General features: G+C 43.2%; 1 protein-coding gene across 1 annotated transcript; it reads right to left on the reverse strand.

Moving 5' to 3' along the window:
- Positions 1–5990: 5990 nt before the first annotated feature.
- Positions 5991–18291, reverse strand: LOC135376937 (uncharacterized). The gene is made up of 9 exons (XM_064609360.1): positions 17657–18291; positions 15123–15314; positions 14823–15050; positions 14494–14589; positions 12820–12909; positions 12653–12760; positions 11773–11981; positions 8289–8448; positions 5991–6413 (listed from the first exon to the last, which is right to left on the reverse strand). Exons 1-9 carry the CDS (start codon positions 17667–17669, stop codon positions 6232–6234), a joined length of 1278 nt encoding a protein of 425 aa, XP_064465430.1. The 5' UTR covers positions 17670–18291; the 3' UTR covers positions 5991–6231.
- Between the last annotated feature and the right edge of the window lie 19 nt (positions 18292–18310).

Consider the following 18310-nt stretch of genomic DNA (forward strand, 5'->3'; position numbering starts at 1 on the left):
ATGTAGGAAAAACAAAGACATTCAAATATATAATAAGGCAACAAGGTTAACAGAGAAACACGAAGTTAAACAGAAACAATGGCACTAATACTTGTAAGAAAGAAACTCATGAGAATGATCGAAAATGTCAGGAGTGATAATGTTGTGACGCGGAGTTCAGGATTAGTTGTAAACGTTTGCTTGGATGAAGCTTTGCAAAAGAGTGAGGATAAAAAACAAGATGGGACCTCAGAGAACGTGAGGGCACTCGGAAGTTGATGCTCTGTAGTAATTTGGGGCAATCAATGACAGAATGTAGGACCTTATATAAGAAATGACAGTCACGAACCGTTCTGCGATGAGACAATGTGGGGATAGCAAGTTTGTTCAGAATATGGTAGTAGTTGTAGTATGTGCTGCAACCAAGATGACGAAGATGAAAAACAGAGATGAAGCGTCGCTGAGATGAGTTATATTTAGGCAGTTCCAGGCGACTGATGCAAATTCAAGAAGAGGGAGTACAGTCGAGAAGAATAAGCGAAAGAAACAAGATGGACCTCGAAAGTTTTTAGTGATCCGCGAGACAAAGCCAAGTTTACGCATCGCAGAGAACAGAAAGAACAGAATTACCAGAATTGTAAATAATACCTCCCCTTGTTATTTTACCAACCACCAACCAACCAACCAACTTCTCAAACTTGTTCCAAAGCACAAATCACCAAGCAAGAAAATGCTTTAAATTAACAACGCCCCAGATTCTACGAAAATGATGCTGAAACTACGTCTGAAATAGCTCCGACGAAGTTCAGGTATGTCACGTATAATCTGTTGCATTCAACTGATGCTGCAATACTGCGATTAGCCTGGTCGGTGTACCTGCCGTGTGGACCTGCATTGCTTCAGATCTTGTTCATCTATGGCTTTGGTCCAATTTGCAGGAAATTTGGCAGAATTATTTCATGGCACATGCGTCGTTCGAAAGCTATCGTTAACGAAATGGCTATATAAAAAGTTCTTAATTAGTTCTGCTTGTTCAGTTTTGCAGCAAAACCCTAATTTATATTCACTTGAGTTCAAATGAGTAATAATAATAATTCAATTCAATTCAATGTTTATTTACACTTGTGGCAAGTTACAGGGAATAATAACAGTCCTGCCTAAGCCCGAGGGAGCTTGTGAGCAGGGACTGGAGTCAGCAGCGGTACGCGTCAATACCCACAAGATAACGGGAAAAGGTGCTAAACGGAAGTCATGGAGAAGAAAAATACAGAGGGAAAAGGCACAGTAAATTACAACTGGTAATAGACGCTTTAACAGACGCTTTAGCTGTGATTTTGTACTTACTGTTACAATCTCTGGAGGTAGGTGATTAAAAATATAGGGGACGTAATAGCATCGACAAAATGTTCCATAACGAGTGAAGCTCGACGGTACTATGTATGGACTCTTTAGATGCCTAAGTTCGCGCCGTGCAATATTGGCCTGCTTATACACATTAGACCAGAAATATTTCAACACTACCGTGTACCTGAAGATATTGTCGAAACGAGGAAGTTTAGTGGTACGAAAAAGGTCTATCAGTGGAAATTGCTGAGCTATAGTTTACACTCTTTAAACAGCTATTCAGAATGGAGTTAATGGAGTTAATTCACTGCAATGACTGAAGGCAGTAATACCGTATCGTAGTACACTGTAGCCCAAGCTTTCGAGGATAGTTCTCTTGACCTTCACTGGGACAATACAGCGTAGGCGAAACAAAATACAAGATACTTTTCTGACCCTTGCGCAAATGTAAGACAGGTGATCGTTCCAGGACATATCATTAGTGAATATGATTCCCAGGTATTTAACAGAGGTACTGTACTCAATGGGATTACAAACACAGTTGTTACATGTGGATGAATGCAGAACTACTGGGAGATAGGAGGTCACACGTTTAAGTGGATTATGAAAAGAGATCAGTTGTGTCTTTCTTTGATTAATATAAATTTGATTTTCGTGAAACCAATCATAAACGGAAAAGGCATCCGTCTGCAAGATTCTGATGGATTCCGCGTCATTAACATGAACAGAGGCAATGAGAGTATCATCTGCGTATTGAAATAATTGGCAGTTAGAAATCACACCGTTGAGGTCATTAATATATAAATTAAATAGCAAAGGAGCCAAGACAGAACCCTGAGGCACCCCAGATTGAATCTCAACAGACGGGCTATGTTGACCACACACAGACACATGCTGGGTCCTCCTATGAAGGAAGTTGCACAACCATTTATAAATTGGACCGCGAAAACCGTATGCATATAATTTCTGAAGTAGTATTGAGTGGGAAACAGTGTCAAATGCCTTGGATAGATCAAGAAATAAGCAGGTAACAAATATGTTTGTGTCGAACGAGTGGTAGATCAAGTCTACAAAGTCCTCAAGAAGCTGCTGAGTCCCTCTGCCTTGTGTGAAGCCGTATTGTGTTAAGCCGTTGTTTTTTTCCAAGAAATGAGACATGACTGTGTGAACATATTTTTCCATAATGACGGTCAGAATTGAGAGCAACGATATTGTTCGGTAGTTCTCAACCTTGTTTTTCTGCCCATTCTTAAAGATTGGCCTCACTGTAGCCATTTTTGAGTGCGTCAGGTATAACACCGGATGCAAATATTCCGTTAAGAATACGTAGTAAGCTGTTACATATGAGACAATAGTTGCGCTTGATATCGCCCGCCTGTATTTGATCATCAATAATAATAATAATAATAATTATAATAATAATAATAATAATAATAATAATAATAATAATAATAATGATAATAATGTTTTATTGGTGCCCAAGAACGAAATATCCGAACCAATTTGTTTGCCAGGAGGTAACTCGTGTTTAAAAAGTACGCGTTGGTTACCATTACAATGAATGAACACTGACACTGACATGTGCTCCAAAATGCGTACTAGTGATACCTATTGAACAATAAATGAGTCTGACAGAGAACCGTGTCATTAATGCATAAGACCTGTTGGGTAATTGGTACAAACCCATAATGAAGGTAGGAGAAATACAAATAACCAAACTACTTACCACAGACATCCGCAGCTTTCACCCCTTTTACTGGGACATCACATGAAGCGATGCAGCTTTGAGTGTATCCAGTCACGTGATGTCCTAGTAAAGGGGTTGAAAGTTGCTGCTGTCTGCGGTGTGTTCTTTGTTTTTGTTTCCGTCGCCTTCATTACGAGATTCCTGTCATAATTCCTGCCGTTATTGAGGCCCTATACCACCACAGCTAAAACGTCCAGTGACTTTCCAAAGAAGACGTCCATGAAGATATCTTGTGGACGCGGCATGAAAACATCGAGTAACACATTCCCTACGACAACACGTGGATCATAATGGACGTCCAAAGGATGACATCAATGTCCCAGCAACGATGTCTTTAAAACACCCTGAAGAGATCTATGGTTTACGTGGTTGTAGCTCCCGAACCTCACTCACAATGCACTGACAACGCGGTACGGTGCCATATGTACGAAATACCAAAAGTAATTATGTTCGCAATATGTGTTATTACAGTTCCCAATATTTTTTTTACAAAGATTGTTAGTATGTTCTGATTTGTTAGTACGTATACAGCTTTCGCCTGAATATTGCGTGCAATGTGTATCTTCTGGGAACCGCGGCCCACAAACCCTGGGTGGTTCCGTATTCAACACGCCGTAACACCGAAGAACACGAACAGAGCAATTGAACAGAAGATGAGTTATTTCCTTACATTTTCCAAAGCAGTGCAGCAACGTTCCGCCTCTCGACCCAGAGAAGGAAAAAATGCCCCAAACTGCCTTCTGCCGTTGCTTAAATAACGTATCGGAAATAGGAGAGTCTCCTCCTATCACACAAACCTTGCACATGCGTCCGTTAATCCGAGGCGGATGCCCACAATCTAAACAGGTAGCGTAAATCCCATGGGCCCCTGAGTCTCCAGTATGATGCTTCGATAGAGACCGTCAGCGCCATCCATCCGTTGCGCGCACTACTTGGATTGTAAATAAATGACGTCAGAGGTGAATCTTTGGTGGGGGACTTCCATAACGGAATATTTGGCTGTCTTAGATGTTGTCATTTCGTCAGCATTTGTGAGGGTCTGGTATTCCAAGGAAAGAGGAAATAGAGGGGCGAAATCATTCCCGTGCTCGTTATTTGCACAGAACACCACCCCCGCATTAGTTCGAGCAGTAGTCGATCAGGAAGGATCTTGCTCAGCATCATTGCATATGCCCCCTCCAGTTCGTCGTCCTTGAGAGGAATTCAGAATGTATCCCTCTGACGCTCTCGATGCTAACCCCAATAACACATCGCGGTACGATGGATATTCATGACATATCCGCGGATGGATATTCGGACGTCACAGGGATATTTGTTTATGTCCGTGGTATGTGCCCCACAAGTCCAAATTGGACTCGAAATCCCGTCCGTGGATGATCCAATAGATATCCATGGCGGACGTCACGGACGTTAGACGGACGTCCATTACATCGCCATATTACCGGTCAGAAAGCATGCTTTTGGACAAATAGGACTGAAATGCATTTCTTCTGTTTACTGCAGCATGTCCACAGTCATGAGCAGCACATGCTGGCAGGGGATGCGTTGTTATTGCAACACATTTGTTGCGTTCGTGTGACCTCCGTTAATGAGCAAACACAAGAATAAAAATGCAAATGTTTATTAAACCACTCATAAAAGTTGTACAAATGTTTCCGGTGACTCGATCCACACAAAATGGGCAAAAGCTTCCTCTACCGCATACTCTTCAAGTACACACGCTTAAGATATCTGAAAAAATATGTTCACATCTGTGCTACCCAACCACCAGCAATTCCTACCATAATTTCCAAAATGAGTACAATAAAGGCACACAAAAAATGGTGTACAAAAAATAGTTACACAGGAGAACACAAAATGTTCTGATATTTTGTATTGCACAGAATGAAAGGTTGCAAAACTTTTCAGTACTTTTTTGTGGCACACGTAACAGGGATGGTCATGAGGGTTCCTACTGCCTATGATGTTGAGTGCAGGCTAACACTGCAGAGTGCAGAAACGGTCCATTTTTGTGGCGTGGCACGACAAGAAAAATATCTGCGCGATTGTAAACTGAACAACAATAAACGAAAATACACAGGTACATGTGTGCTGACGAGAACACAAGTGACTAGGGCTGACTTCTAGAACTGAGCCAGAATGCAATACTCATAAGCAAATAATAAAGAATAAAAAACAGCCTACAGGGAGGCTGGGTTACGCACGCTTTTCTGCTAGATAAAAAATCTCGGAGGTTCATCACTATGACACTGAGCTACATGAAGTAAGTTACTAACTTATTGTGAGTGACAACACAATGAATAGTACACTCTTAAAAATGAACTTCACCGCATAGCACGCTCCTAGCCAACCATCACTTCTAATGATATCGTTATCTGCTCTGATTTGTTGAAAACGGGAGGCGAACGCCTTTTTTGTGATTCATAATTGTCACAGAAAAGGCGTACGCCTCCCGTTTTCAACAAATCAAGGTAGATAACGATATCATTCGAGATGATGGTTGGCTGGGAGCGTGTTATGCGGTGAAGTTCATTTTTAAGGGTGTAGGACCACATATATTATGACAAAGCTATGCCGCAAAAGTTTTGAACAACCATTCATACACATATACTCGAAACTGCCCAACAATACCACTGCTTGCTGGTACACCATCACAGATACAATAGGCCTCAGCGAATTGCCATTTAAATCCGAGGCTGAAAATGGTGCAGTGAAAAATCAGACCAAAATGTCTTAGACCTCATGCTGAAATAGCAAGGTTGGAGTGTAAGCAACAGCTATTGATGCCAGTTGAAGCAGGACTCCACAAGTGGCGCATGATAAACCTGAGGCTTTCAAAATGCGTTCTGACTGCATCACCCTGCAAGCAGAGTCTGTGGGAAGCCTCAGAAGTACCGTGCACTGCCTGGGGAGCCCTGCATCAACTGGTATCAATAGCTTTTGCCCACACAACAACCTTTCTACTTCTGTATCAAGGTTAATATATTTTGCTTTGTAATCTTTCACTGCAGCCTTAAATCACCCTCAAATTTAAGCTCAATGTGCGGATAGCGCAGTGCTTCCCCTAACTGTGCTGAGCATTGTTTGCTGGCTGCAGGTAACATCTTTTGCCAACCTGCATATAGCCGATGTGGCTTGAAGACGACATTAATCTGTGCTGCTCATTCTGGATCTGGGATGAGTTCTTCCTCTTGGGAGACTTGTGCTTTACTACGGCTGGCTCTTCGTTCTTTAGCCCTACGCAGCCAGTCCTTTACTGCAGCTTCAACTTCCTTGTAGGTTGGGGTAGTGTCTGCAGCTGTGCCACTTGCTTTTGACCGAGTTCTTGCTCTACAAAGGGCCTCTGAAGTGAAAACATGTATCATGAGGAAATAGAAAACCACTTTTGCTACATTTCATCCCTAAACCATAGCGCTTCACTAAATACCTGATTGTCGGTATAATACGAGTTTCTCACATGCAGCTGTTGTTCCTAACATGCCGGGTAATTTTATTTGTAGTCTATCAAAGGTGCCTTTCAAAATTTTCTACACGGCATTTTCACCATCAAAAAAGGCAAATTTGTTAAATTCTGAATTTGAAGTGACTGGAAATTCAGGTGTTAGGTTTACTTGGCACTCTGTAAATGCAGCCACTGCCAACACACACACACACACACACAAAAAAAAAAGCAAAGGTAAAGTTGCAAAAACTGCCGTTGCTTCACCAAATCGGATATCTTTGTGCAACCATGCTTTCCCAGGCAACTTCAGCATTGCCTGTTCAGGAGTTAGTGTGCCTTCTTCCCTCAGCAGCGACAGAGGTACACAAGAAAGAAAATTCAAGAGGGCAAAACAGCAATGTTCCATAGCCTTCTCAATTGCATGTGATCATGCATTTATGTGCCTCGACAAAGGCGCTGTGTGCACTCTACCCTGCTCTTATTTGTACTGTAAAGTGACTGCCTGTTACAAAGTTATGGGATAAACTGCTCTGTATCGAAAAAAAAAAAAGGTTTGGATGACAAATCCAAGCATATATTTCAATAGGTAAAGCTGTAGAAACCAAACATTTACAGTATTTATCTTTCCATGGGCAAAAGCGCACAGCGTACAAATGCTGAAGACTGGGGCTGTGTGAACAGCAGCATTGTGGTTTGAATCGAACAGCATTTTTTAAATAGTAACAAATAAAGTATTTTCAAATAGCAGTAAAATATTATGTGGTTTACCACGTAATATCAAGGGCTTGAACACATCCAAATCCATTCTGGAGCACCCTTTGGAGCAGCAAAAATTTGGTTTCGGAGCAGCCAAATGACCTTATGAAGGGGACTCGTGTGCTTCTCCCTTAAATTAAAAATACTGCAGAGCCAATGTTTTATACTTGAGCCTAAGATGTGCATGTAAAAATGGGCGTAAGTGTTGTGTCTTGGCAAGAAGGACCGCTGCCTCAGTGGCTTGGTTGGTAGTGTGTCGGCCTTCCAATCCCAAGGCCGCTGGTTCGATCCTCACCGAGGAGGCTAGCTATTCGGTAGCAGGTATGGACTGTTTATGCACAACGTCCCCGGAAGGGATATTACACTGTGTGTGAGATTTCGCGCATGTTAAAGAACCCTCAGGTGGGCAAAATTTATCAGTAAACCAACCACTGTGGCATCGTTCAAGATCGTAGTTGTCTCGCGACCTAAACCCTGAATTATTATTGGCAATAAGGAATGTAGCAACTGGATGACAAGGTATAATTAGCACTGGTAAGGACAGATACATTCATAGCTCCGGTTGACACCTGATGCATGGAATCACTAACCACGAGTAGTAAAAGTCTGCCTCCGGAATGGCCTCACCTGAAGAAAGAAACTTACACTCAGCATGAACTAAAATTTTTAAATAGCACTGAGGTAGTGCACAAAACATGACAAAACTTTTTTTACTGCACAGAGTGGTGCAACAGCCTACTTGTCTACTATTTTTGCTGAAAGCTCTGTAGATTTTTCAAAATTGAATTTCGGAGAGTTCAAAGAAAAAGGTGATCACTTCCATTGATGGGAAAAATTTGTTTCCTGCCTAGCGTCCCCTAATGACATATGTGTTGCAATAGCAATGTGAAAATGGCAACTAAAGGCTGTCTCCCCAATTCTGGTCTTTTCACAAAATGTCCAATTTCTGCACTAATATAGCATGCATATACACATTTTTATTCTGAACATAAGACCTGCAAATAGTAAAATAATACGTACTCAGCAGGATATCACAACTGTTAAGTTCATAGAACTTCATCTTCCCTTTTTTCCCGTACCAACTAAATTGCTCGGCAACTGTGTCACCCATCAAATGCTGCAGGGCTACAACAGTCTTCTCCTTTGCGTGTCGGCCCCCAAATTTGCAGAAAAAGGCTCTCTGAAAGGAGATGTTCAATGAATAGAAGGACTATGAAACTAACATCTGAAAACTAGGAGTGTACAAACACTGCAGGATGGTTGAGCTAATACATGTTTCACTTCCTTCCAAAAATAGAACAGTGGTAAAAGTTGCATTCTGATGGCCGTTTCTTTGAACTTTGAAATGTCGGCAAAGACTGATGCTAAGTTAAACGAATATTTCAAACTAAAATAAGCGACATGGATAAAAAATTCGGTGCTAAACCGGGGGAGCCTAACTGTAATTTTATGATAGTATAATGCCAAAGCACAAAACTACAGACCTTTGAGATTTTTATCCCCATCATTATTAATGGCATACCTCGTCCTGAAACCACAATTTTTCATGCCATGCAAAAAAAAAAAAAGAAAAAAAAGGAGAGAGAGAGAGAAAAAAAGACTGCATGTAAACCCATGCACAAAATGTATCAATGAAACAATGGGACACTAAAAAAGCTTGTGTAAAGTGGACTTCCTGCAGTGGTTGCAGTTGCAGACTAGAGCCCGATTAAGAAAAGGAGCTGGGTCATTTCACGCCAGACGTCCGAGTGAAAAATTTGACCATCGCAGATATTGTTTTAAAAAATCAGACGGTGTTGTTGTGATAAGAAAACATTACTGATAAACTTTCTGCGCGTTAAAAAAATTTTCGCCTTGAAATTTGAACATGAAATTTACGGAATTGTGCAGAACTGCACCTTCCAAAAACTAATCGCGCTGCGTAATGGAGAATGAAATTGGGCATATTTTTGGACGAGATAGCAGCTGAGATAATGATGCTAGCACCGGAAGTCCCAAAACGCACTGTGGACACGTTCCGAGCAATTTCAATGGCATGCAAAACACTGCCAAAATTGCAAACTTTGCCATTTTATTTCACGCACATGCTGAACACAAGAGCGTTGGAAATAATTTACAGGCAAGATATTGTGGGGAAGTACAGCATTAAAAATTTGCCGTCCAGAAAAACGGAGGATAAGTTGGCGAAAAAAATATGTTAAATTGTCATTTTTTCAGAAAAACGGCAAGTTTGCCTCGAAATATCGAAAATGGTGGGCCGCGGAAAAATATGAGGGAAGCTTACTGAGATAGTATCAGGTGCATTGAGCGGTCTGAAAGTTTCAAAAAGCTATTATTTTTTGTTTCCGAAAAAATAATTTTTGAAGGTTGGCATGTGGAGCGGCCTGAGCCGCCGAACGAACGTCACGGAGAGCTCCGGCGACGCAGCCGATCGACGGCGCATCAACACTTCAGTCGTCTGCTACACGAAAGTGGGCAAAGTTTCCAGTGGGACAGCTCTCAAGCAACTGTTCATCCGGCATACATCTACTATTGCGAGCAAGGCGAGGTCGACGGCTCTCTCCACGTGAAGTCCTACTCCATCATTTCAGATCGTCTCATACACGAGAACGCAACGGTGTACGCTTTTCAGAAAAGTCTCATAATGGAGATCATAATGTGCTATCCCGGGTGTAACCAAGACTCACTATTTTCACGATGGGGCAAGCTCTCAATACAAAAAAAAAAATCGTTAATCTCTGCCACCATCCTGACGACTTCGGGATCGACGCGACATGGCAGTTCTTTGATAAATCGCACGGCAAAGGGCCATGCGATGGCATTGGGGGCACCCTGCAGCGATTAGCTGCAAAGGCAAGCATTCAACGACCATTCACGGAGCAGATTTTGACTCCAGTACAGCTGTTCCGCTGGGCACAAGAGACGCTCAAAAATATCACTCCTATCTGGGTTTCGGGTCTTGATGTTCAGAAAGCAAGTGAATTCCTACAGCACCGGTATCAAAACGCGTCGCCGATTCCAGGCACACGCCGCTATCACAGCTTTGAACCAATTGATAAGCACACAATCAATGTTGGACTGATGTTGTATTCTAAGAAGAAACGGTTCCCGGCACTACGAGGACCTGTACCGGACGACTGAAGCAATGATGCGCCGTCGATCCTCTGCGGCGCTGGAGCTCTCTGGGACGTTTGTTCGGCCGCACAGGCCGCTCCACGTGCCAACCTTCAAAAATTATTTTTCCAGAAACAAAAAATAATACCTTTTTGAAACTTTATCAGCTTGTTCAACGCACCTGATACTATCTCTGTGAGCTTCCCTCATATTTTTCTGCGGCCCATCATTTTTGATATTTCAAGCAAACCTTACCGTTTTTGCGAAAAAATGACAACTTAACATATTTTTTTCACCAACTTATTCTTCTCTTTTCTGGACGGCAATTTTTAATCTTGTACAGCCCTACAGTATCTTGCCGATGAAGTATTTCCAGCGTTCTTGTGTTCAGTATGTGCGTGCAATAAAATGGCAAAGTTTGCAATTTTGGCACTGTTTCGCATGCCATTAAAATTGCACGAAACATGTCCAGAGTGCATTTTGAGTTCTCAGGTGTAAGTATTATCGTTTCAGCTTCCATCCAGTCTAAAAATGCGCGCAGTTTCATTATCCATTACGCAGCGCGATTAGGTTTTCGAAGGTGCGGTTTTGCGCAATTTCGTAAATTTCAAATTCAAAGTTCAAGACGGAAATTTTTTTTAACGAGTTGGCACTTCATCAGTGATGTTTTCTTATCATAACAACACCACCTGATTTTTTAAAGCAAAATCTGCGATGGTCAAATTTTTCACTCGGACGTTTGGCGTGGAATGACCCAGCTATTGCAACTGGATTCCAAAAATGTTCGAAAATCTAATCAATCCATGAAGAGGGCATCGTAGTTCTCTACTATTCTGAACACGTTACTGAAAATTATTTTTTTCCTACATGAAAATGACCCAGTGCAGAGGATGTTGGTAAATTCCAATCAACATTCCCAAAAGTTTAGCAATTCCACAGAAAATCTCTCTGTCGAATAACTCGTGTGGAATCCTAGGCTTGCGGAAAATACGGGTGAAAATACACCTTGCACGAAAGAGAGTAGGACGTGGCGACAGCAGACGTCTCACACCACAGAAGCATACTGGTGCAATCTTTGCTGATGGCAAATTTTGATCCAGCTGCCCATTTGCTGTATGGAAAGCCCAGAATATTATTAAATCAGGTGGCGCAGACATCTGCCATTCCTGCCACACCTGGCAGAACTTGGTGAATGGAGAGAACCTTTTTGTTCTACATTTTGAGGTGGAAGTACAAAGGACATGGCCCCTGCATGACTAAATATGAAAAAAAAAAAAGACAGGTAAATTGGCAGCAAGACCACAGAGATATGCAAAAAAGCATATGTGGATCAGTTAGCCACATAAAAATGCCAAGCCCAATTTCAGAATGTATCGGAGAACGAACATACCAGTTTCTCTCTTCTGTCAGCGGATGTTTTCAGTTCATTGTCAAAGAACAAAAATTCATCGAGGTCCTCGAATGGCCTTTGGAGGAAGTCATCATCCAGCTCTTCATGCACCCGAGTTGTCATTTCCGACATGATCAAATGCAGCTGCTCACCGTGTTCTTCTTGGTTGAGCCTGATCGTGTGAAGGAGCCTGATGATCTGTTCAAAATCTGTAATCGGAAGGAAAATGAAAATACAGTCAAACCTCGCTACAACGAAATCCGAACAACAGCGAAACAACTGACAGGTCCCAGCAGGTTCCCAAAGTCTTGAATTAAGGTTGTAACCAGCAATCATAGCTCACTATTTTTTTGCACCTTTGTTCTTTTTTTTTTTAAGTTACTACAGTCAATGTGAAGTTCTTGTACAGTAATGGTTGTGGCTTCATTGGATGGAATGTCGCCTACAAGTGGCACAAGCAAGGCATAGTGTGCTACATCTTAACTAGGGCCTGACTTTTTCGGGTTATATTTTTTGCCAAATTCGGGGGGTAAATATCGAGTGATATTTTCAGTTTAAAATTCGGGTGTGTTCGGGCTATATTTGTTGTGATTTGACACAACGTGAGCGAAAATCGGGGAAATTCGGGCTTATCTGGATTATATTCTCATGGCTATTGAGCAGCTCTCAAGAGGATCTGTTTTGGATGATTTCCGTTACATACGACACAGAAGCAAGCTTATAGAGTTGGCGTTTCGAGTAGATTCGAGTTAAACCACAACTTTACAACTATCGTTTGGGAATAAACAGTAGGTGTATTTGGGTTTAACCCAAAAAAGTTAAACCCTACCTATGGAGCATACACTATTCATTGGAAAATAGAGTATAAGCTGCTGCCCACCTCGTGCATACTTTGAATCTTCCACACTTGACATTGACCTCTGTGTTGACAGAAGTTGTCGAGGTTGGGGTGGCTGCTGATCCAATCGCTGGGACATTGCATGAACCGCTGCGAAAAGTGTTTTGCATTTGCAAGTACTGCTTGGGCAATGAAGTACAAACACTCACTTTGTGTTCCTCCAAGGCTCCCCTCTGAATAATTCCTGGAGCTCGAACCTCTGGAAGGTTGAACGTCCGCTGGAGCAGATGTTTCCGCATCTTTGCGCACAAAAAGTGTTAAAGGTTGGAATGCATAGGGAACAAGAAAATTTGCTGGAAGATTGCACAGCAAACAGTGTTGGACTTTGGACAACTTATTTGTTGTTCATGCAAATGTGACAAATTCTAAATTGCAGGTAATTTAGCCTCACGAATTGAAGTCTAGAAATCCTGTGATTGGAAAGTGATCATCAACTTTTCTTCACAAAAGATCAGAAAGTACTACTCCAGTCTACCCATGTCTCCCATAAAGTGCTGCTTGTGATATACTTGTCTGAAATCTGAGTTTCGCGGTTCCACACCATATGCCACGCTCTCGTGTATCCACGCACCCCCACTTTCAAGCCAGAAAATGTGAACGAAAGTAAATAAATTAAGAAAAATAGACAAGATAGGTCCCCAAACCGCACTTGCATAAGCTCAATTCGCATGACACTGGCTCACGAAGCTGATTCACTCACGCCGCACCGCCCGATCACGTTTTTCATATCATAGGCTTCACGCATTCGGTTGCCTTTGGTTCTGGGGGTATCTACGTGGAAACATTTAAATGCGTAACCCGCGGGATGTAGGGGAGTACGGTAGTACAGTCACGGTACAAACAGTACAATAGTTAGAACGCCAGGGAGCCAGTAGAGCACGTGAAACATCCGGGTTGTACTGCCAGGCTGAAAGAGTACGTCGACAATGACGACATACCAACCCTTCACAACTGTACACAACCCTCAACATTGCAGAAGAATGCTGACCTCAACAACGCAATAGACGATATGTGGAATCCTAGAGGCCAGTGTGACGCGGTGTACCTTGGGAGCCCGTTTGTTCCCCTGGCACCTTCCTTCTCTCTTTTTCTCTCCGGGCTTGATTCTGCCGAGAAGGAGGGAGAGAAGGAAGTGCCGTGGAACAAACGGGCCCTCCAGGACACACCATGTCGCGCTGGCTTTAGGATTTATGCATATAGTCTATTAGAAATTGAATAATCGTATGACAGTTTTGAAATCCCGGGAGGACCATAAACACGGAAACAACGGCGACCGGCCGCAAAGATGTACAGCACTGTACATGGGAATGGGAACTTTTTTGTTTAACAGCGCAAAAATTCAGATGTGTGTTCCAATGTGGCGAGATGCAGTAATTTCATAAACAGATGCCACTGTTCACAATTAGTACATTCAAAGTTGCTATGGCAGACAGAGGCTTCAAAATACACAAAACAAGGGAGAGAAGCACAGAAGCGGTGCATTGGTTATTAAGCTGGCAAAAGCACATTTATCATAGTTTGTACCTAAATGCTTACTTTGTAAAGAGATATACTCCGTGTGATTTGTATCTGGGTTTCTGTTAACTTCAAAAGAACATTTATCATAGTATGTTGTAAACAAAGTATGTTGCCTGATGAACCCAGACCCATGCAATCATGAGTATCATGGCTTCATGACAAGGCTCACAGAACCCCCCGTTCAGAACTACTGGTGTAGAGCTATCATATTATAAAATGAATTAATAAAAAATCACATTTGCGGCCAGCACAGACACACTATCAACCGAATGATGGTTAGTATAACATAGTTGGTTAACACTTACTCAATGGCCTACTTCGCCTTGGAATGGAGACACTGGGATCCCATGAGCTGCTGAGAGTAGAGCCTGCCAGCCTATCTGATGCGGGAGATGAAGAGCCTGAAAGAATATTACAATTTTGTAACTTTTAAAGTTCATAGTTCTAGGACTTGAGTACACTAGTATAGTACAAATAGAGAGAAGAAAGAAGCATTGGAGCATAAATAAAATGTGGGGTCATGCTCGCAATTTGAACACACCAACAACAGTACAGTGTTGCCAACAATAAGTATCACAGTTGCGGTCAATTAATGAACACCTGACATGCAGAAAATCTCCTAGCACATGTATACCTCTGTCGGGTATCACCAAAGGAGGTGTCGGCAACCGGGGAGTTGGGGCATGCGCAACACTCTCAACGTCTGACATATCTGACACCTGGCGTGATGATTCGACATCCGAATCACTGCTAATTCTCCTCCTCCTTTGCTTTCGTTTTCCCCTGCCAAGCTCGATCTCGCTGGCCAGGTCTGACGTGTCTTCAGCACGGGGCAGCATTTTTCTGGCATCCTCATACGTTCCTACATTGATATAACAAGAAGCTGTTTAACCAAATAGAGTAAGCTAACATTGCCACTGAAAAAGGAACTTACTGAACCATCCAACAGCCACACACGGAAACCACTTCCAACCGGGCCCTGGCATTGTTCCTGAGATGACGAGCTCCCGTATTCGGCGAGCATCTTTCACTGGTGGCCATGCACACATACCGTCATTCTCCCAATTTCTGTGCGCAATGTCGACAGTGTCATCACCAAATTTCATAATCACAAAGTCCCTGTCTCCTGGAAAAGTGATTGCAAATAGACGAAATTACTTGGAGATATAATGTAGGAAACAGCAGCGGTGGTTGTAGCATCAGAAGGAATTAATGCACACACAAGTTCTCCTCAAGCACAGTGAACCAAAGGGAAAACTGCCCAGCCATTGCGATGTGGCAGTCGTAAGCACTTCTTCACTACAGACGTTAACGGCCAGCAAGACAAGCTTGAAAGATGAGTGGCTAAGTATATGCCCAACATAGAAGAGCTGCACGGCTGCGAGTACAAATTTCTTGTCTTCAGAAATTTCCTCCCGATTATGCAGGGCTCATGACTATGTGTGCAAAAGGCAATGTTGTACACTACGACTATGCTGCCATCTTCCATGATACAAGTGCTGTCCCTTTTGTTCTTCCTCAAAGTAAACTTGTCAGGGATAGTTATCTTCTTATACTGTGGGCCAGTGGACCCAGCAGGAAGTGGTCCATTGTTGTGCTGCAGTGAAAAGGATGGCTCAGTGGAAGGGACATGAAGCGGCAATGGGATTGCTCTCTTCTCGGCCATTCGATTGTGCAGCTGTTCGAGGGGCATTCCTGGTTTTCGCTGAGACTTCTTCAATTTCCTCATGTGATTTTCAAAGGGAAATGCGCTCCATGAATCCAGTGGCCCGTGGGTGCGTACGTCTTCTGCCAGGTGTATTAGTGCATGGATGTTGTGTGACACCAGGTGGGTACCATACAAGAGTGAGTACGTGGCCACAAAATGTCGCAGTAGTTTCTCTGCATAGTCTATGTAGAGCGTGCAGTGGAGTGGACTGGCCAGGATAGTGATTGCACAATGCAGCACCATGAAATTAGAGTACATGTCCGGGGGAATTCTTCCGTGTAGCGCAACTGGGCCCACGTACAGCACAAACAATCTGAATTCTGTTGCTTTCCACCTTTCAAGGTCTAGAACGCTGCGGGGTTTTCGACTGAAGTCACTGGTGATGTAGGGCTGAAGCTTGACCAGTTCAATTGTGATCTCCCCTTTTGTGTTTACTCCTACCCTGTACTTCCTAGAACCTTTAAACCACAGAAGAAGCAATTTGTGGACGACTCCAACACATACAACATGCATGTACTCAAGGGGTACCTGCTTCACGAGGTCTATTGGAAGGCGCTCCAGGACTGTTTCACCTGTGTGGTGCTCACTTTGATCATGGCTACGAAAGCTGAAATCAGTGCGCAGAGGAGCAGTCAGCTCAGGGAAAGACATCCTTCGAGTGTTGTACTCTCCACGGGTCACACATTTCGTGCAGCTGAAATGGCCACAATGGCCTTTTATGTTCAGGATGTACGACTTTGCTGGTGCATCACAAATTATAGCACCCACTGCAAGTGCAATTTGTTTGTGTTTGATGGTGACTCCGTTCTGCAGTGCATCCTCCAGTTCCACTACAAAGGGCTCCAGGAAGGTATTTGCTGACAGAGCCTTGGCCTGACCGTAATACACACCTGCAGGAAATGGCTCAGTGTTTCTGTAGTTAGCCACTTTACACAATATCGGCCAAAACTGACTTCTAGTGCTCTTGGTGAGGGGTAGGCCATCCACGTTGATATTAATGGTGATGACATCAGGCAATTCTGCAACAGGGTCAAGCACGTGACGAAGGCCATTAACAAGTCCAAAATGGCAGTATTTTCCCTCGCACATGTCAGTAATGCCCTGAGGTGCCCTTGGCGTTTGCAAGAGGGTTCTAGCACAGCCGGGAAGAGCGGCAAGGCATGAATGACCACGTAAAATTGACAGCAGTTTGGTTATACTGTCATGGCTATTCCCTGAATTGATTGCCCACACTCTCAGTTTGTCTGCAACAGCCTGTACTTCATCGGTATCTTCAAACTGCGGCGCGCCGGCAGTTTCGATGCTAGCCTCTGTGATATTGCGGAAGCTTTTGTCATTTGTTGGTGCGCCTGAAGCAGAAACATGACCAGTATCGCTCGATTTTTCGCTCGGCACTCCATCCCAGTCATGGCTGTGGGCATGTTCAACGAACTCGTGAAGGGTATCATTATTTTCTTCGGCACTTTCAACCGCACTTCGCCCTTCATGTGCGTCCTGACCATTGGAAGACGTACAGTGGAAAATTTCATCGCCCTTGATACGCTGGACATCTTCATCACCAAATGTGGTCAACGTATCAACAACACGCCGATTTAACCGATAGTAAAATGTCGATTTCTTACGCTTCGGCATCTTGCATGCGTTCACAACGGATCATGGACAACCGGTAACTGACACTAACTATTACACACTTACAAACGCATCACTAGAATGCAATAACGCCGCTGATAACTCAAAGTAGATTATAGAAACGTGCATACCTTCTGTGTCCATCCTACGCCGACGAACTTTGGCCAGACACACAAAAAATTCACTTCAAATGAAATAACACTATGACGAACGCCACTTTCCCATGCACTTTCCCGCCGAAGACGCACAGACGCACAAACGATGATGGTGATGATGATGATGACAGGTGGCCAGATGACAAGCAGTCAGCCGGCTTCCACGCCGAATCTAGCAGGACGAAGGAACACATACACACTTTGTGTGTATCGGGGTGTGGTTTGCTCACTTTTTTTTTCTCCTCAGTGCCCTTTTTATATGAAGATGTACCTGAACGTGCGGCGAATCCTTTGAAAAAAGCGCGGTCTTTCGAACTTTGAAAACCTGAAGCAAGCTTAAGAAGTGTAATTTGGTCTCGTTTGGTCGTGACTTTCGCGAAAGTATAGGGTTCTATTTTTCGCTCACATATCGAAGGTCCACATACGATTTTCCACGGACATCCGCGACGGACCTGTCACGGACGTTGAGATGTGCGCATCCGTGGCACGTACAATGGATATTCGATTTTGTACATGGACATATGGACCAAAAACGTACATTCATCGGACATTGGGTGTTTTGGGGGAACGCGTAGACGCTCCAACAGGCCTCTGAAGGTCGAACGGGTCACACGAGCGCTGCTCAGTGGT

This window comes from Ornithodoros turicata, unplaced genomic scaffold (assembly GCF_037126465.1).
Source record: "Ornithodoros turicata isolate Travis unplaced genomic scaffold, ASM3712646v1 ctg00001398.1, whole genome shotgun sequence".
Classification (NCBI taxonomy): domain Eukaryota; kingdom Metazoa; phylum Arthropoda; class Arachnida; order Ixodida; family Argasidae; genus Ornithodoros; species Ornithodoros turicata.

What these genes read in the sequence shown, in the direction of transcription:
- LOC135376937 (XM_064609360.1), bottom strand. An exon ending in TTTGGTGATACCCGACAGAG is followed by an intron (nt 14,590 to 14,822) that starts GTATACATGTGC and finishes ATATTCTTTCAG; the next exon opens with GCTCTTCATCTCCCGCATCA. An exon ending in AGATTCAAAGTATGCACGAG is followed by an intron (nt 11,982 to 12,652) that starts GTGGGCAGCAGC and finishes TTCCGATTACAG; the next exon opens with ATTTTGAACAGATCATCAGG.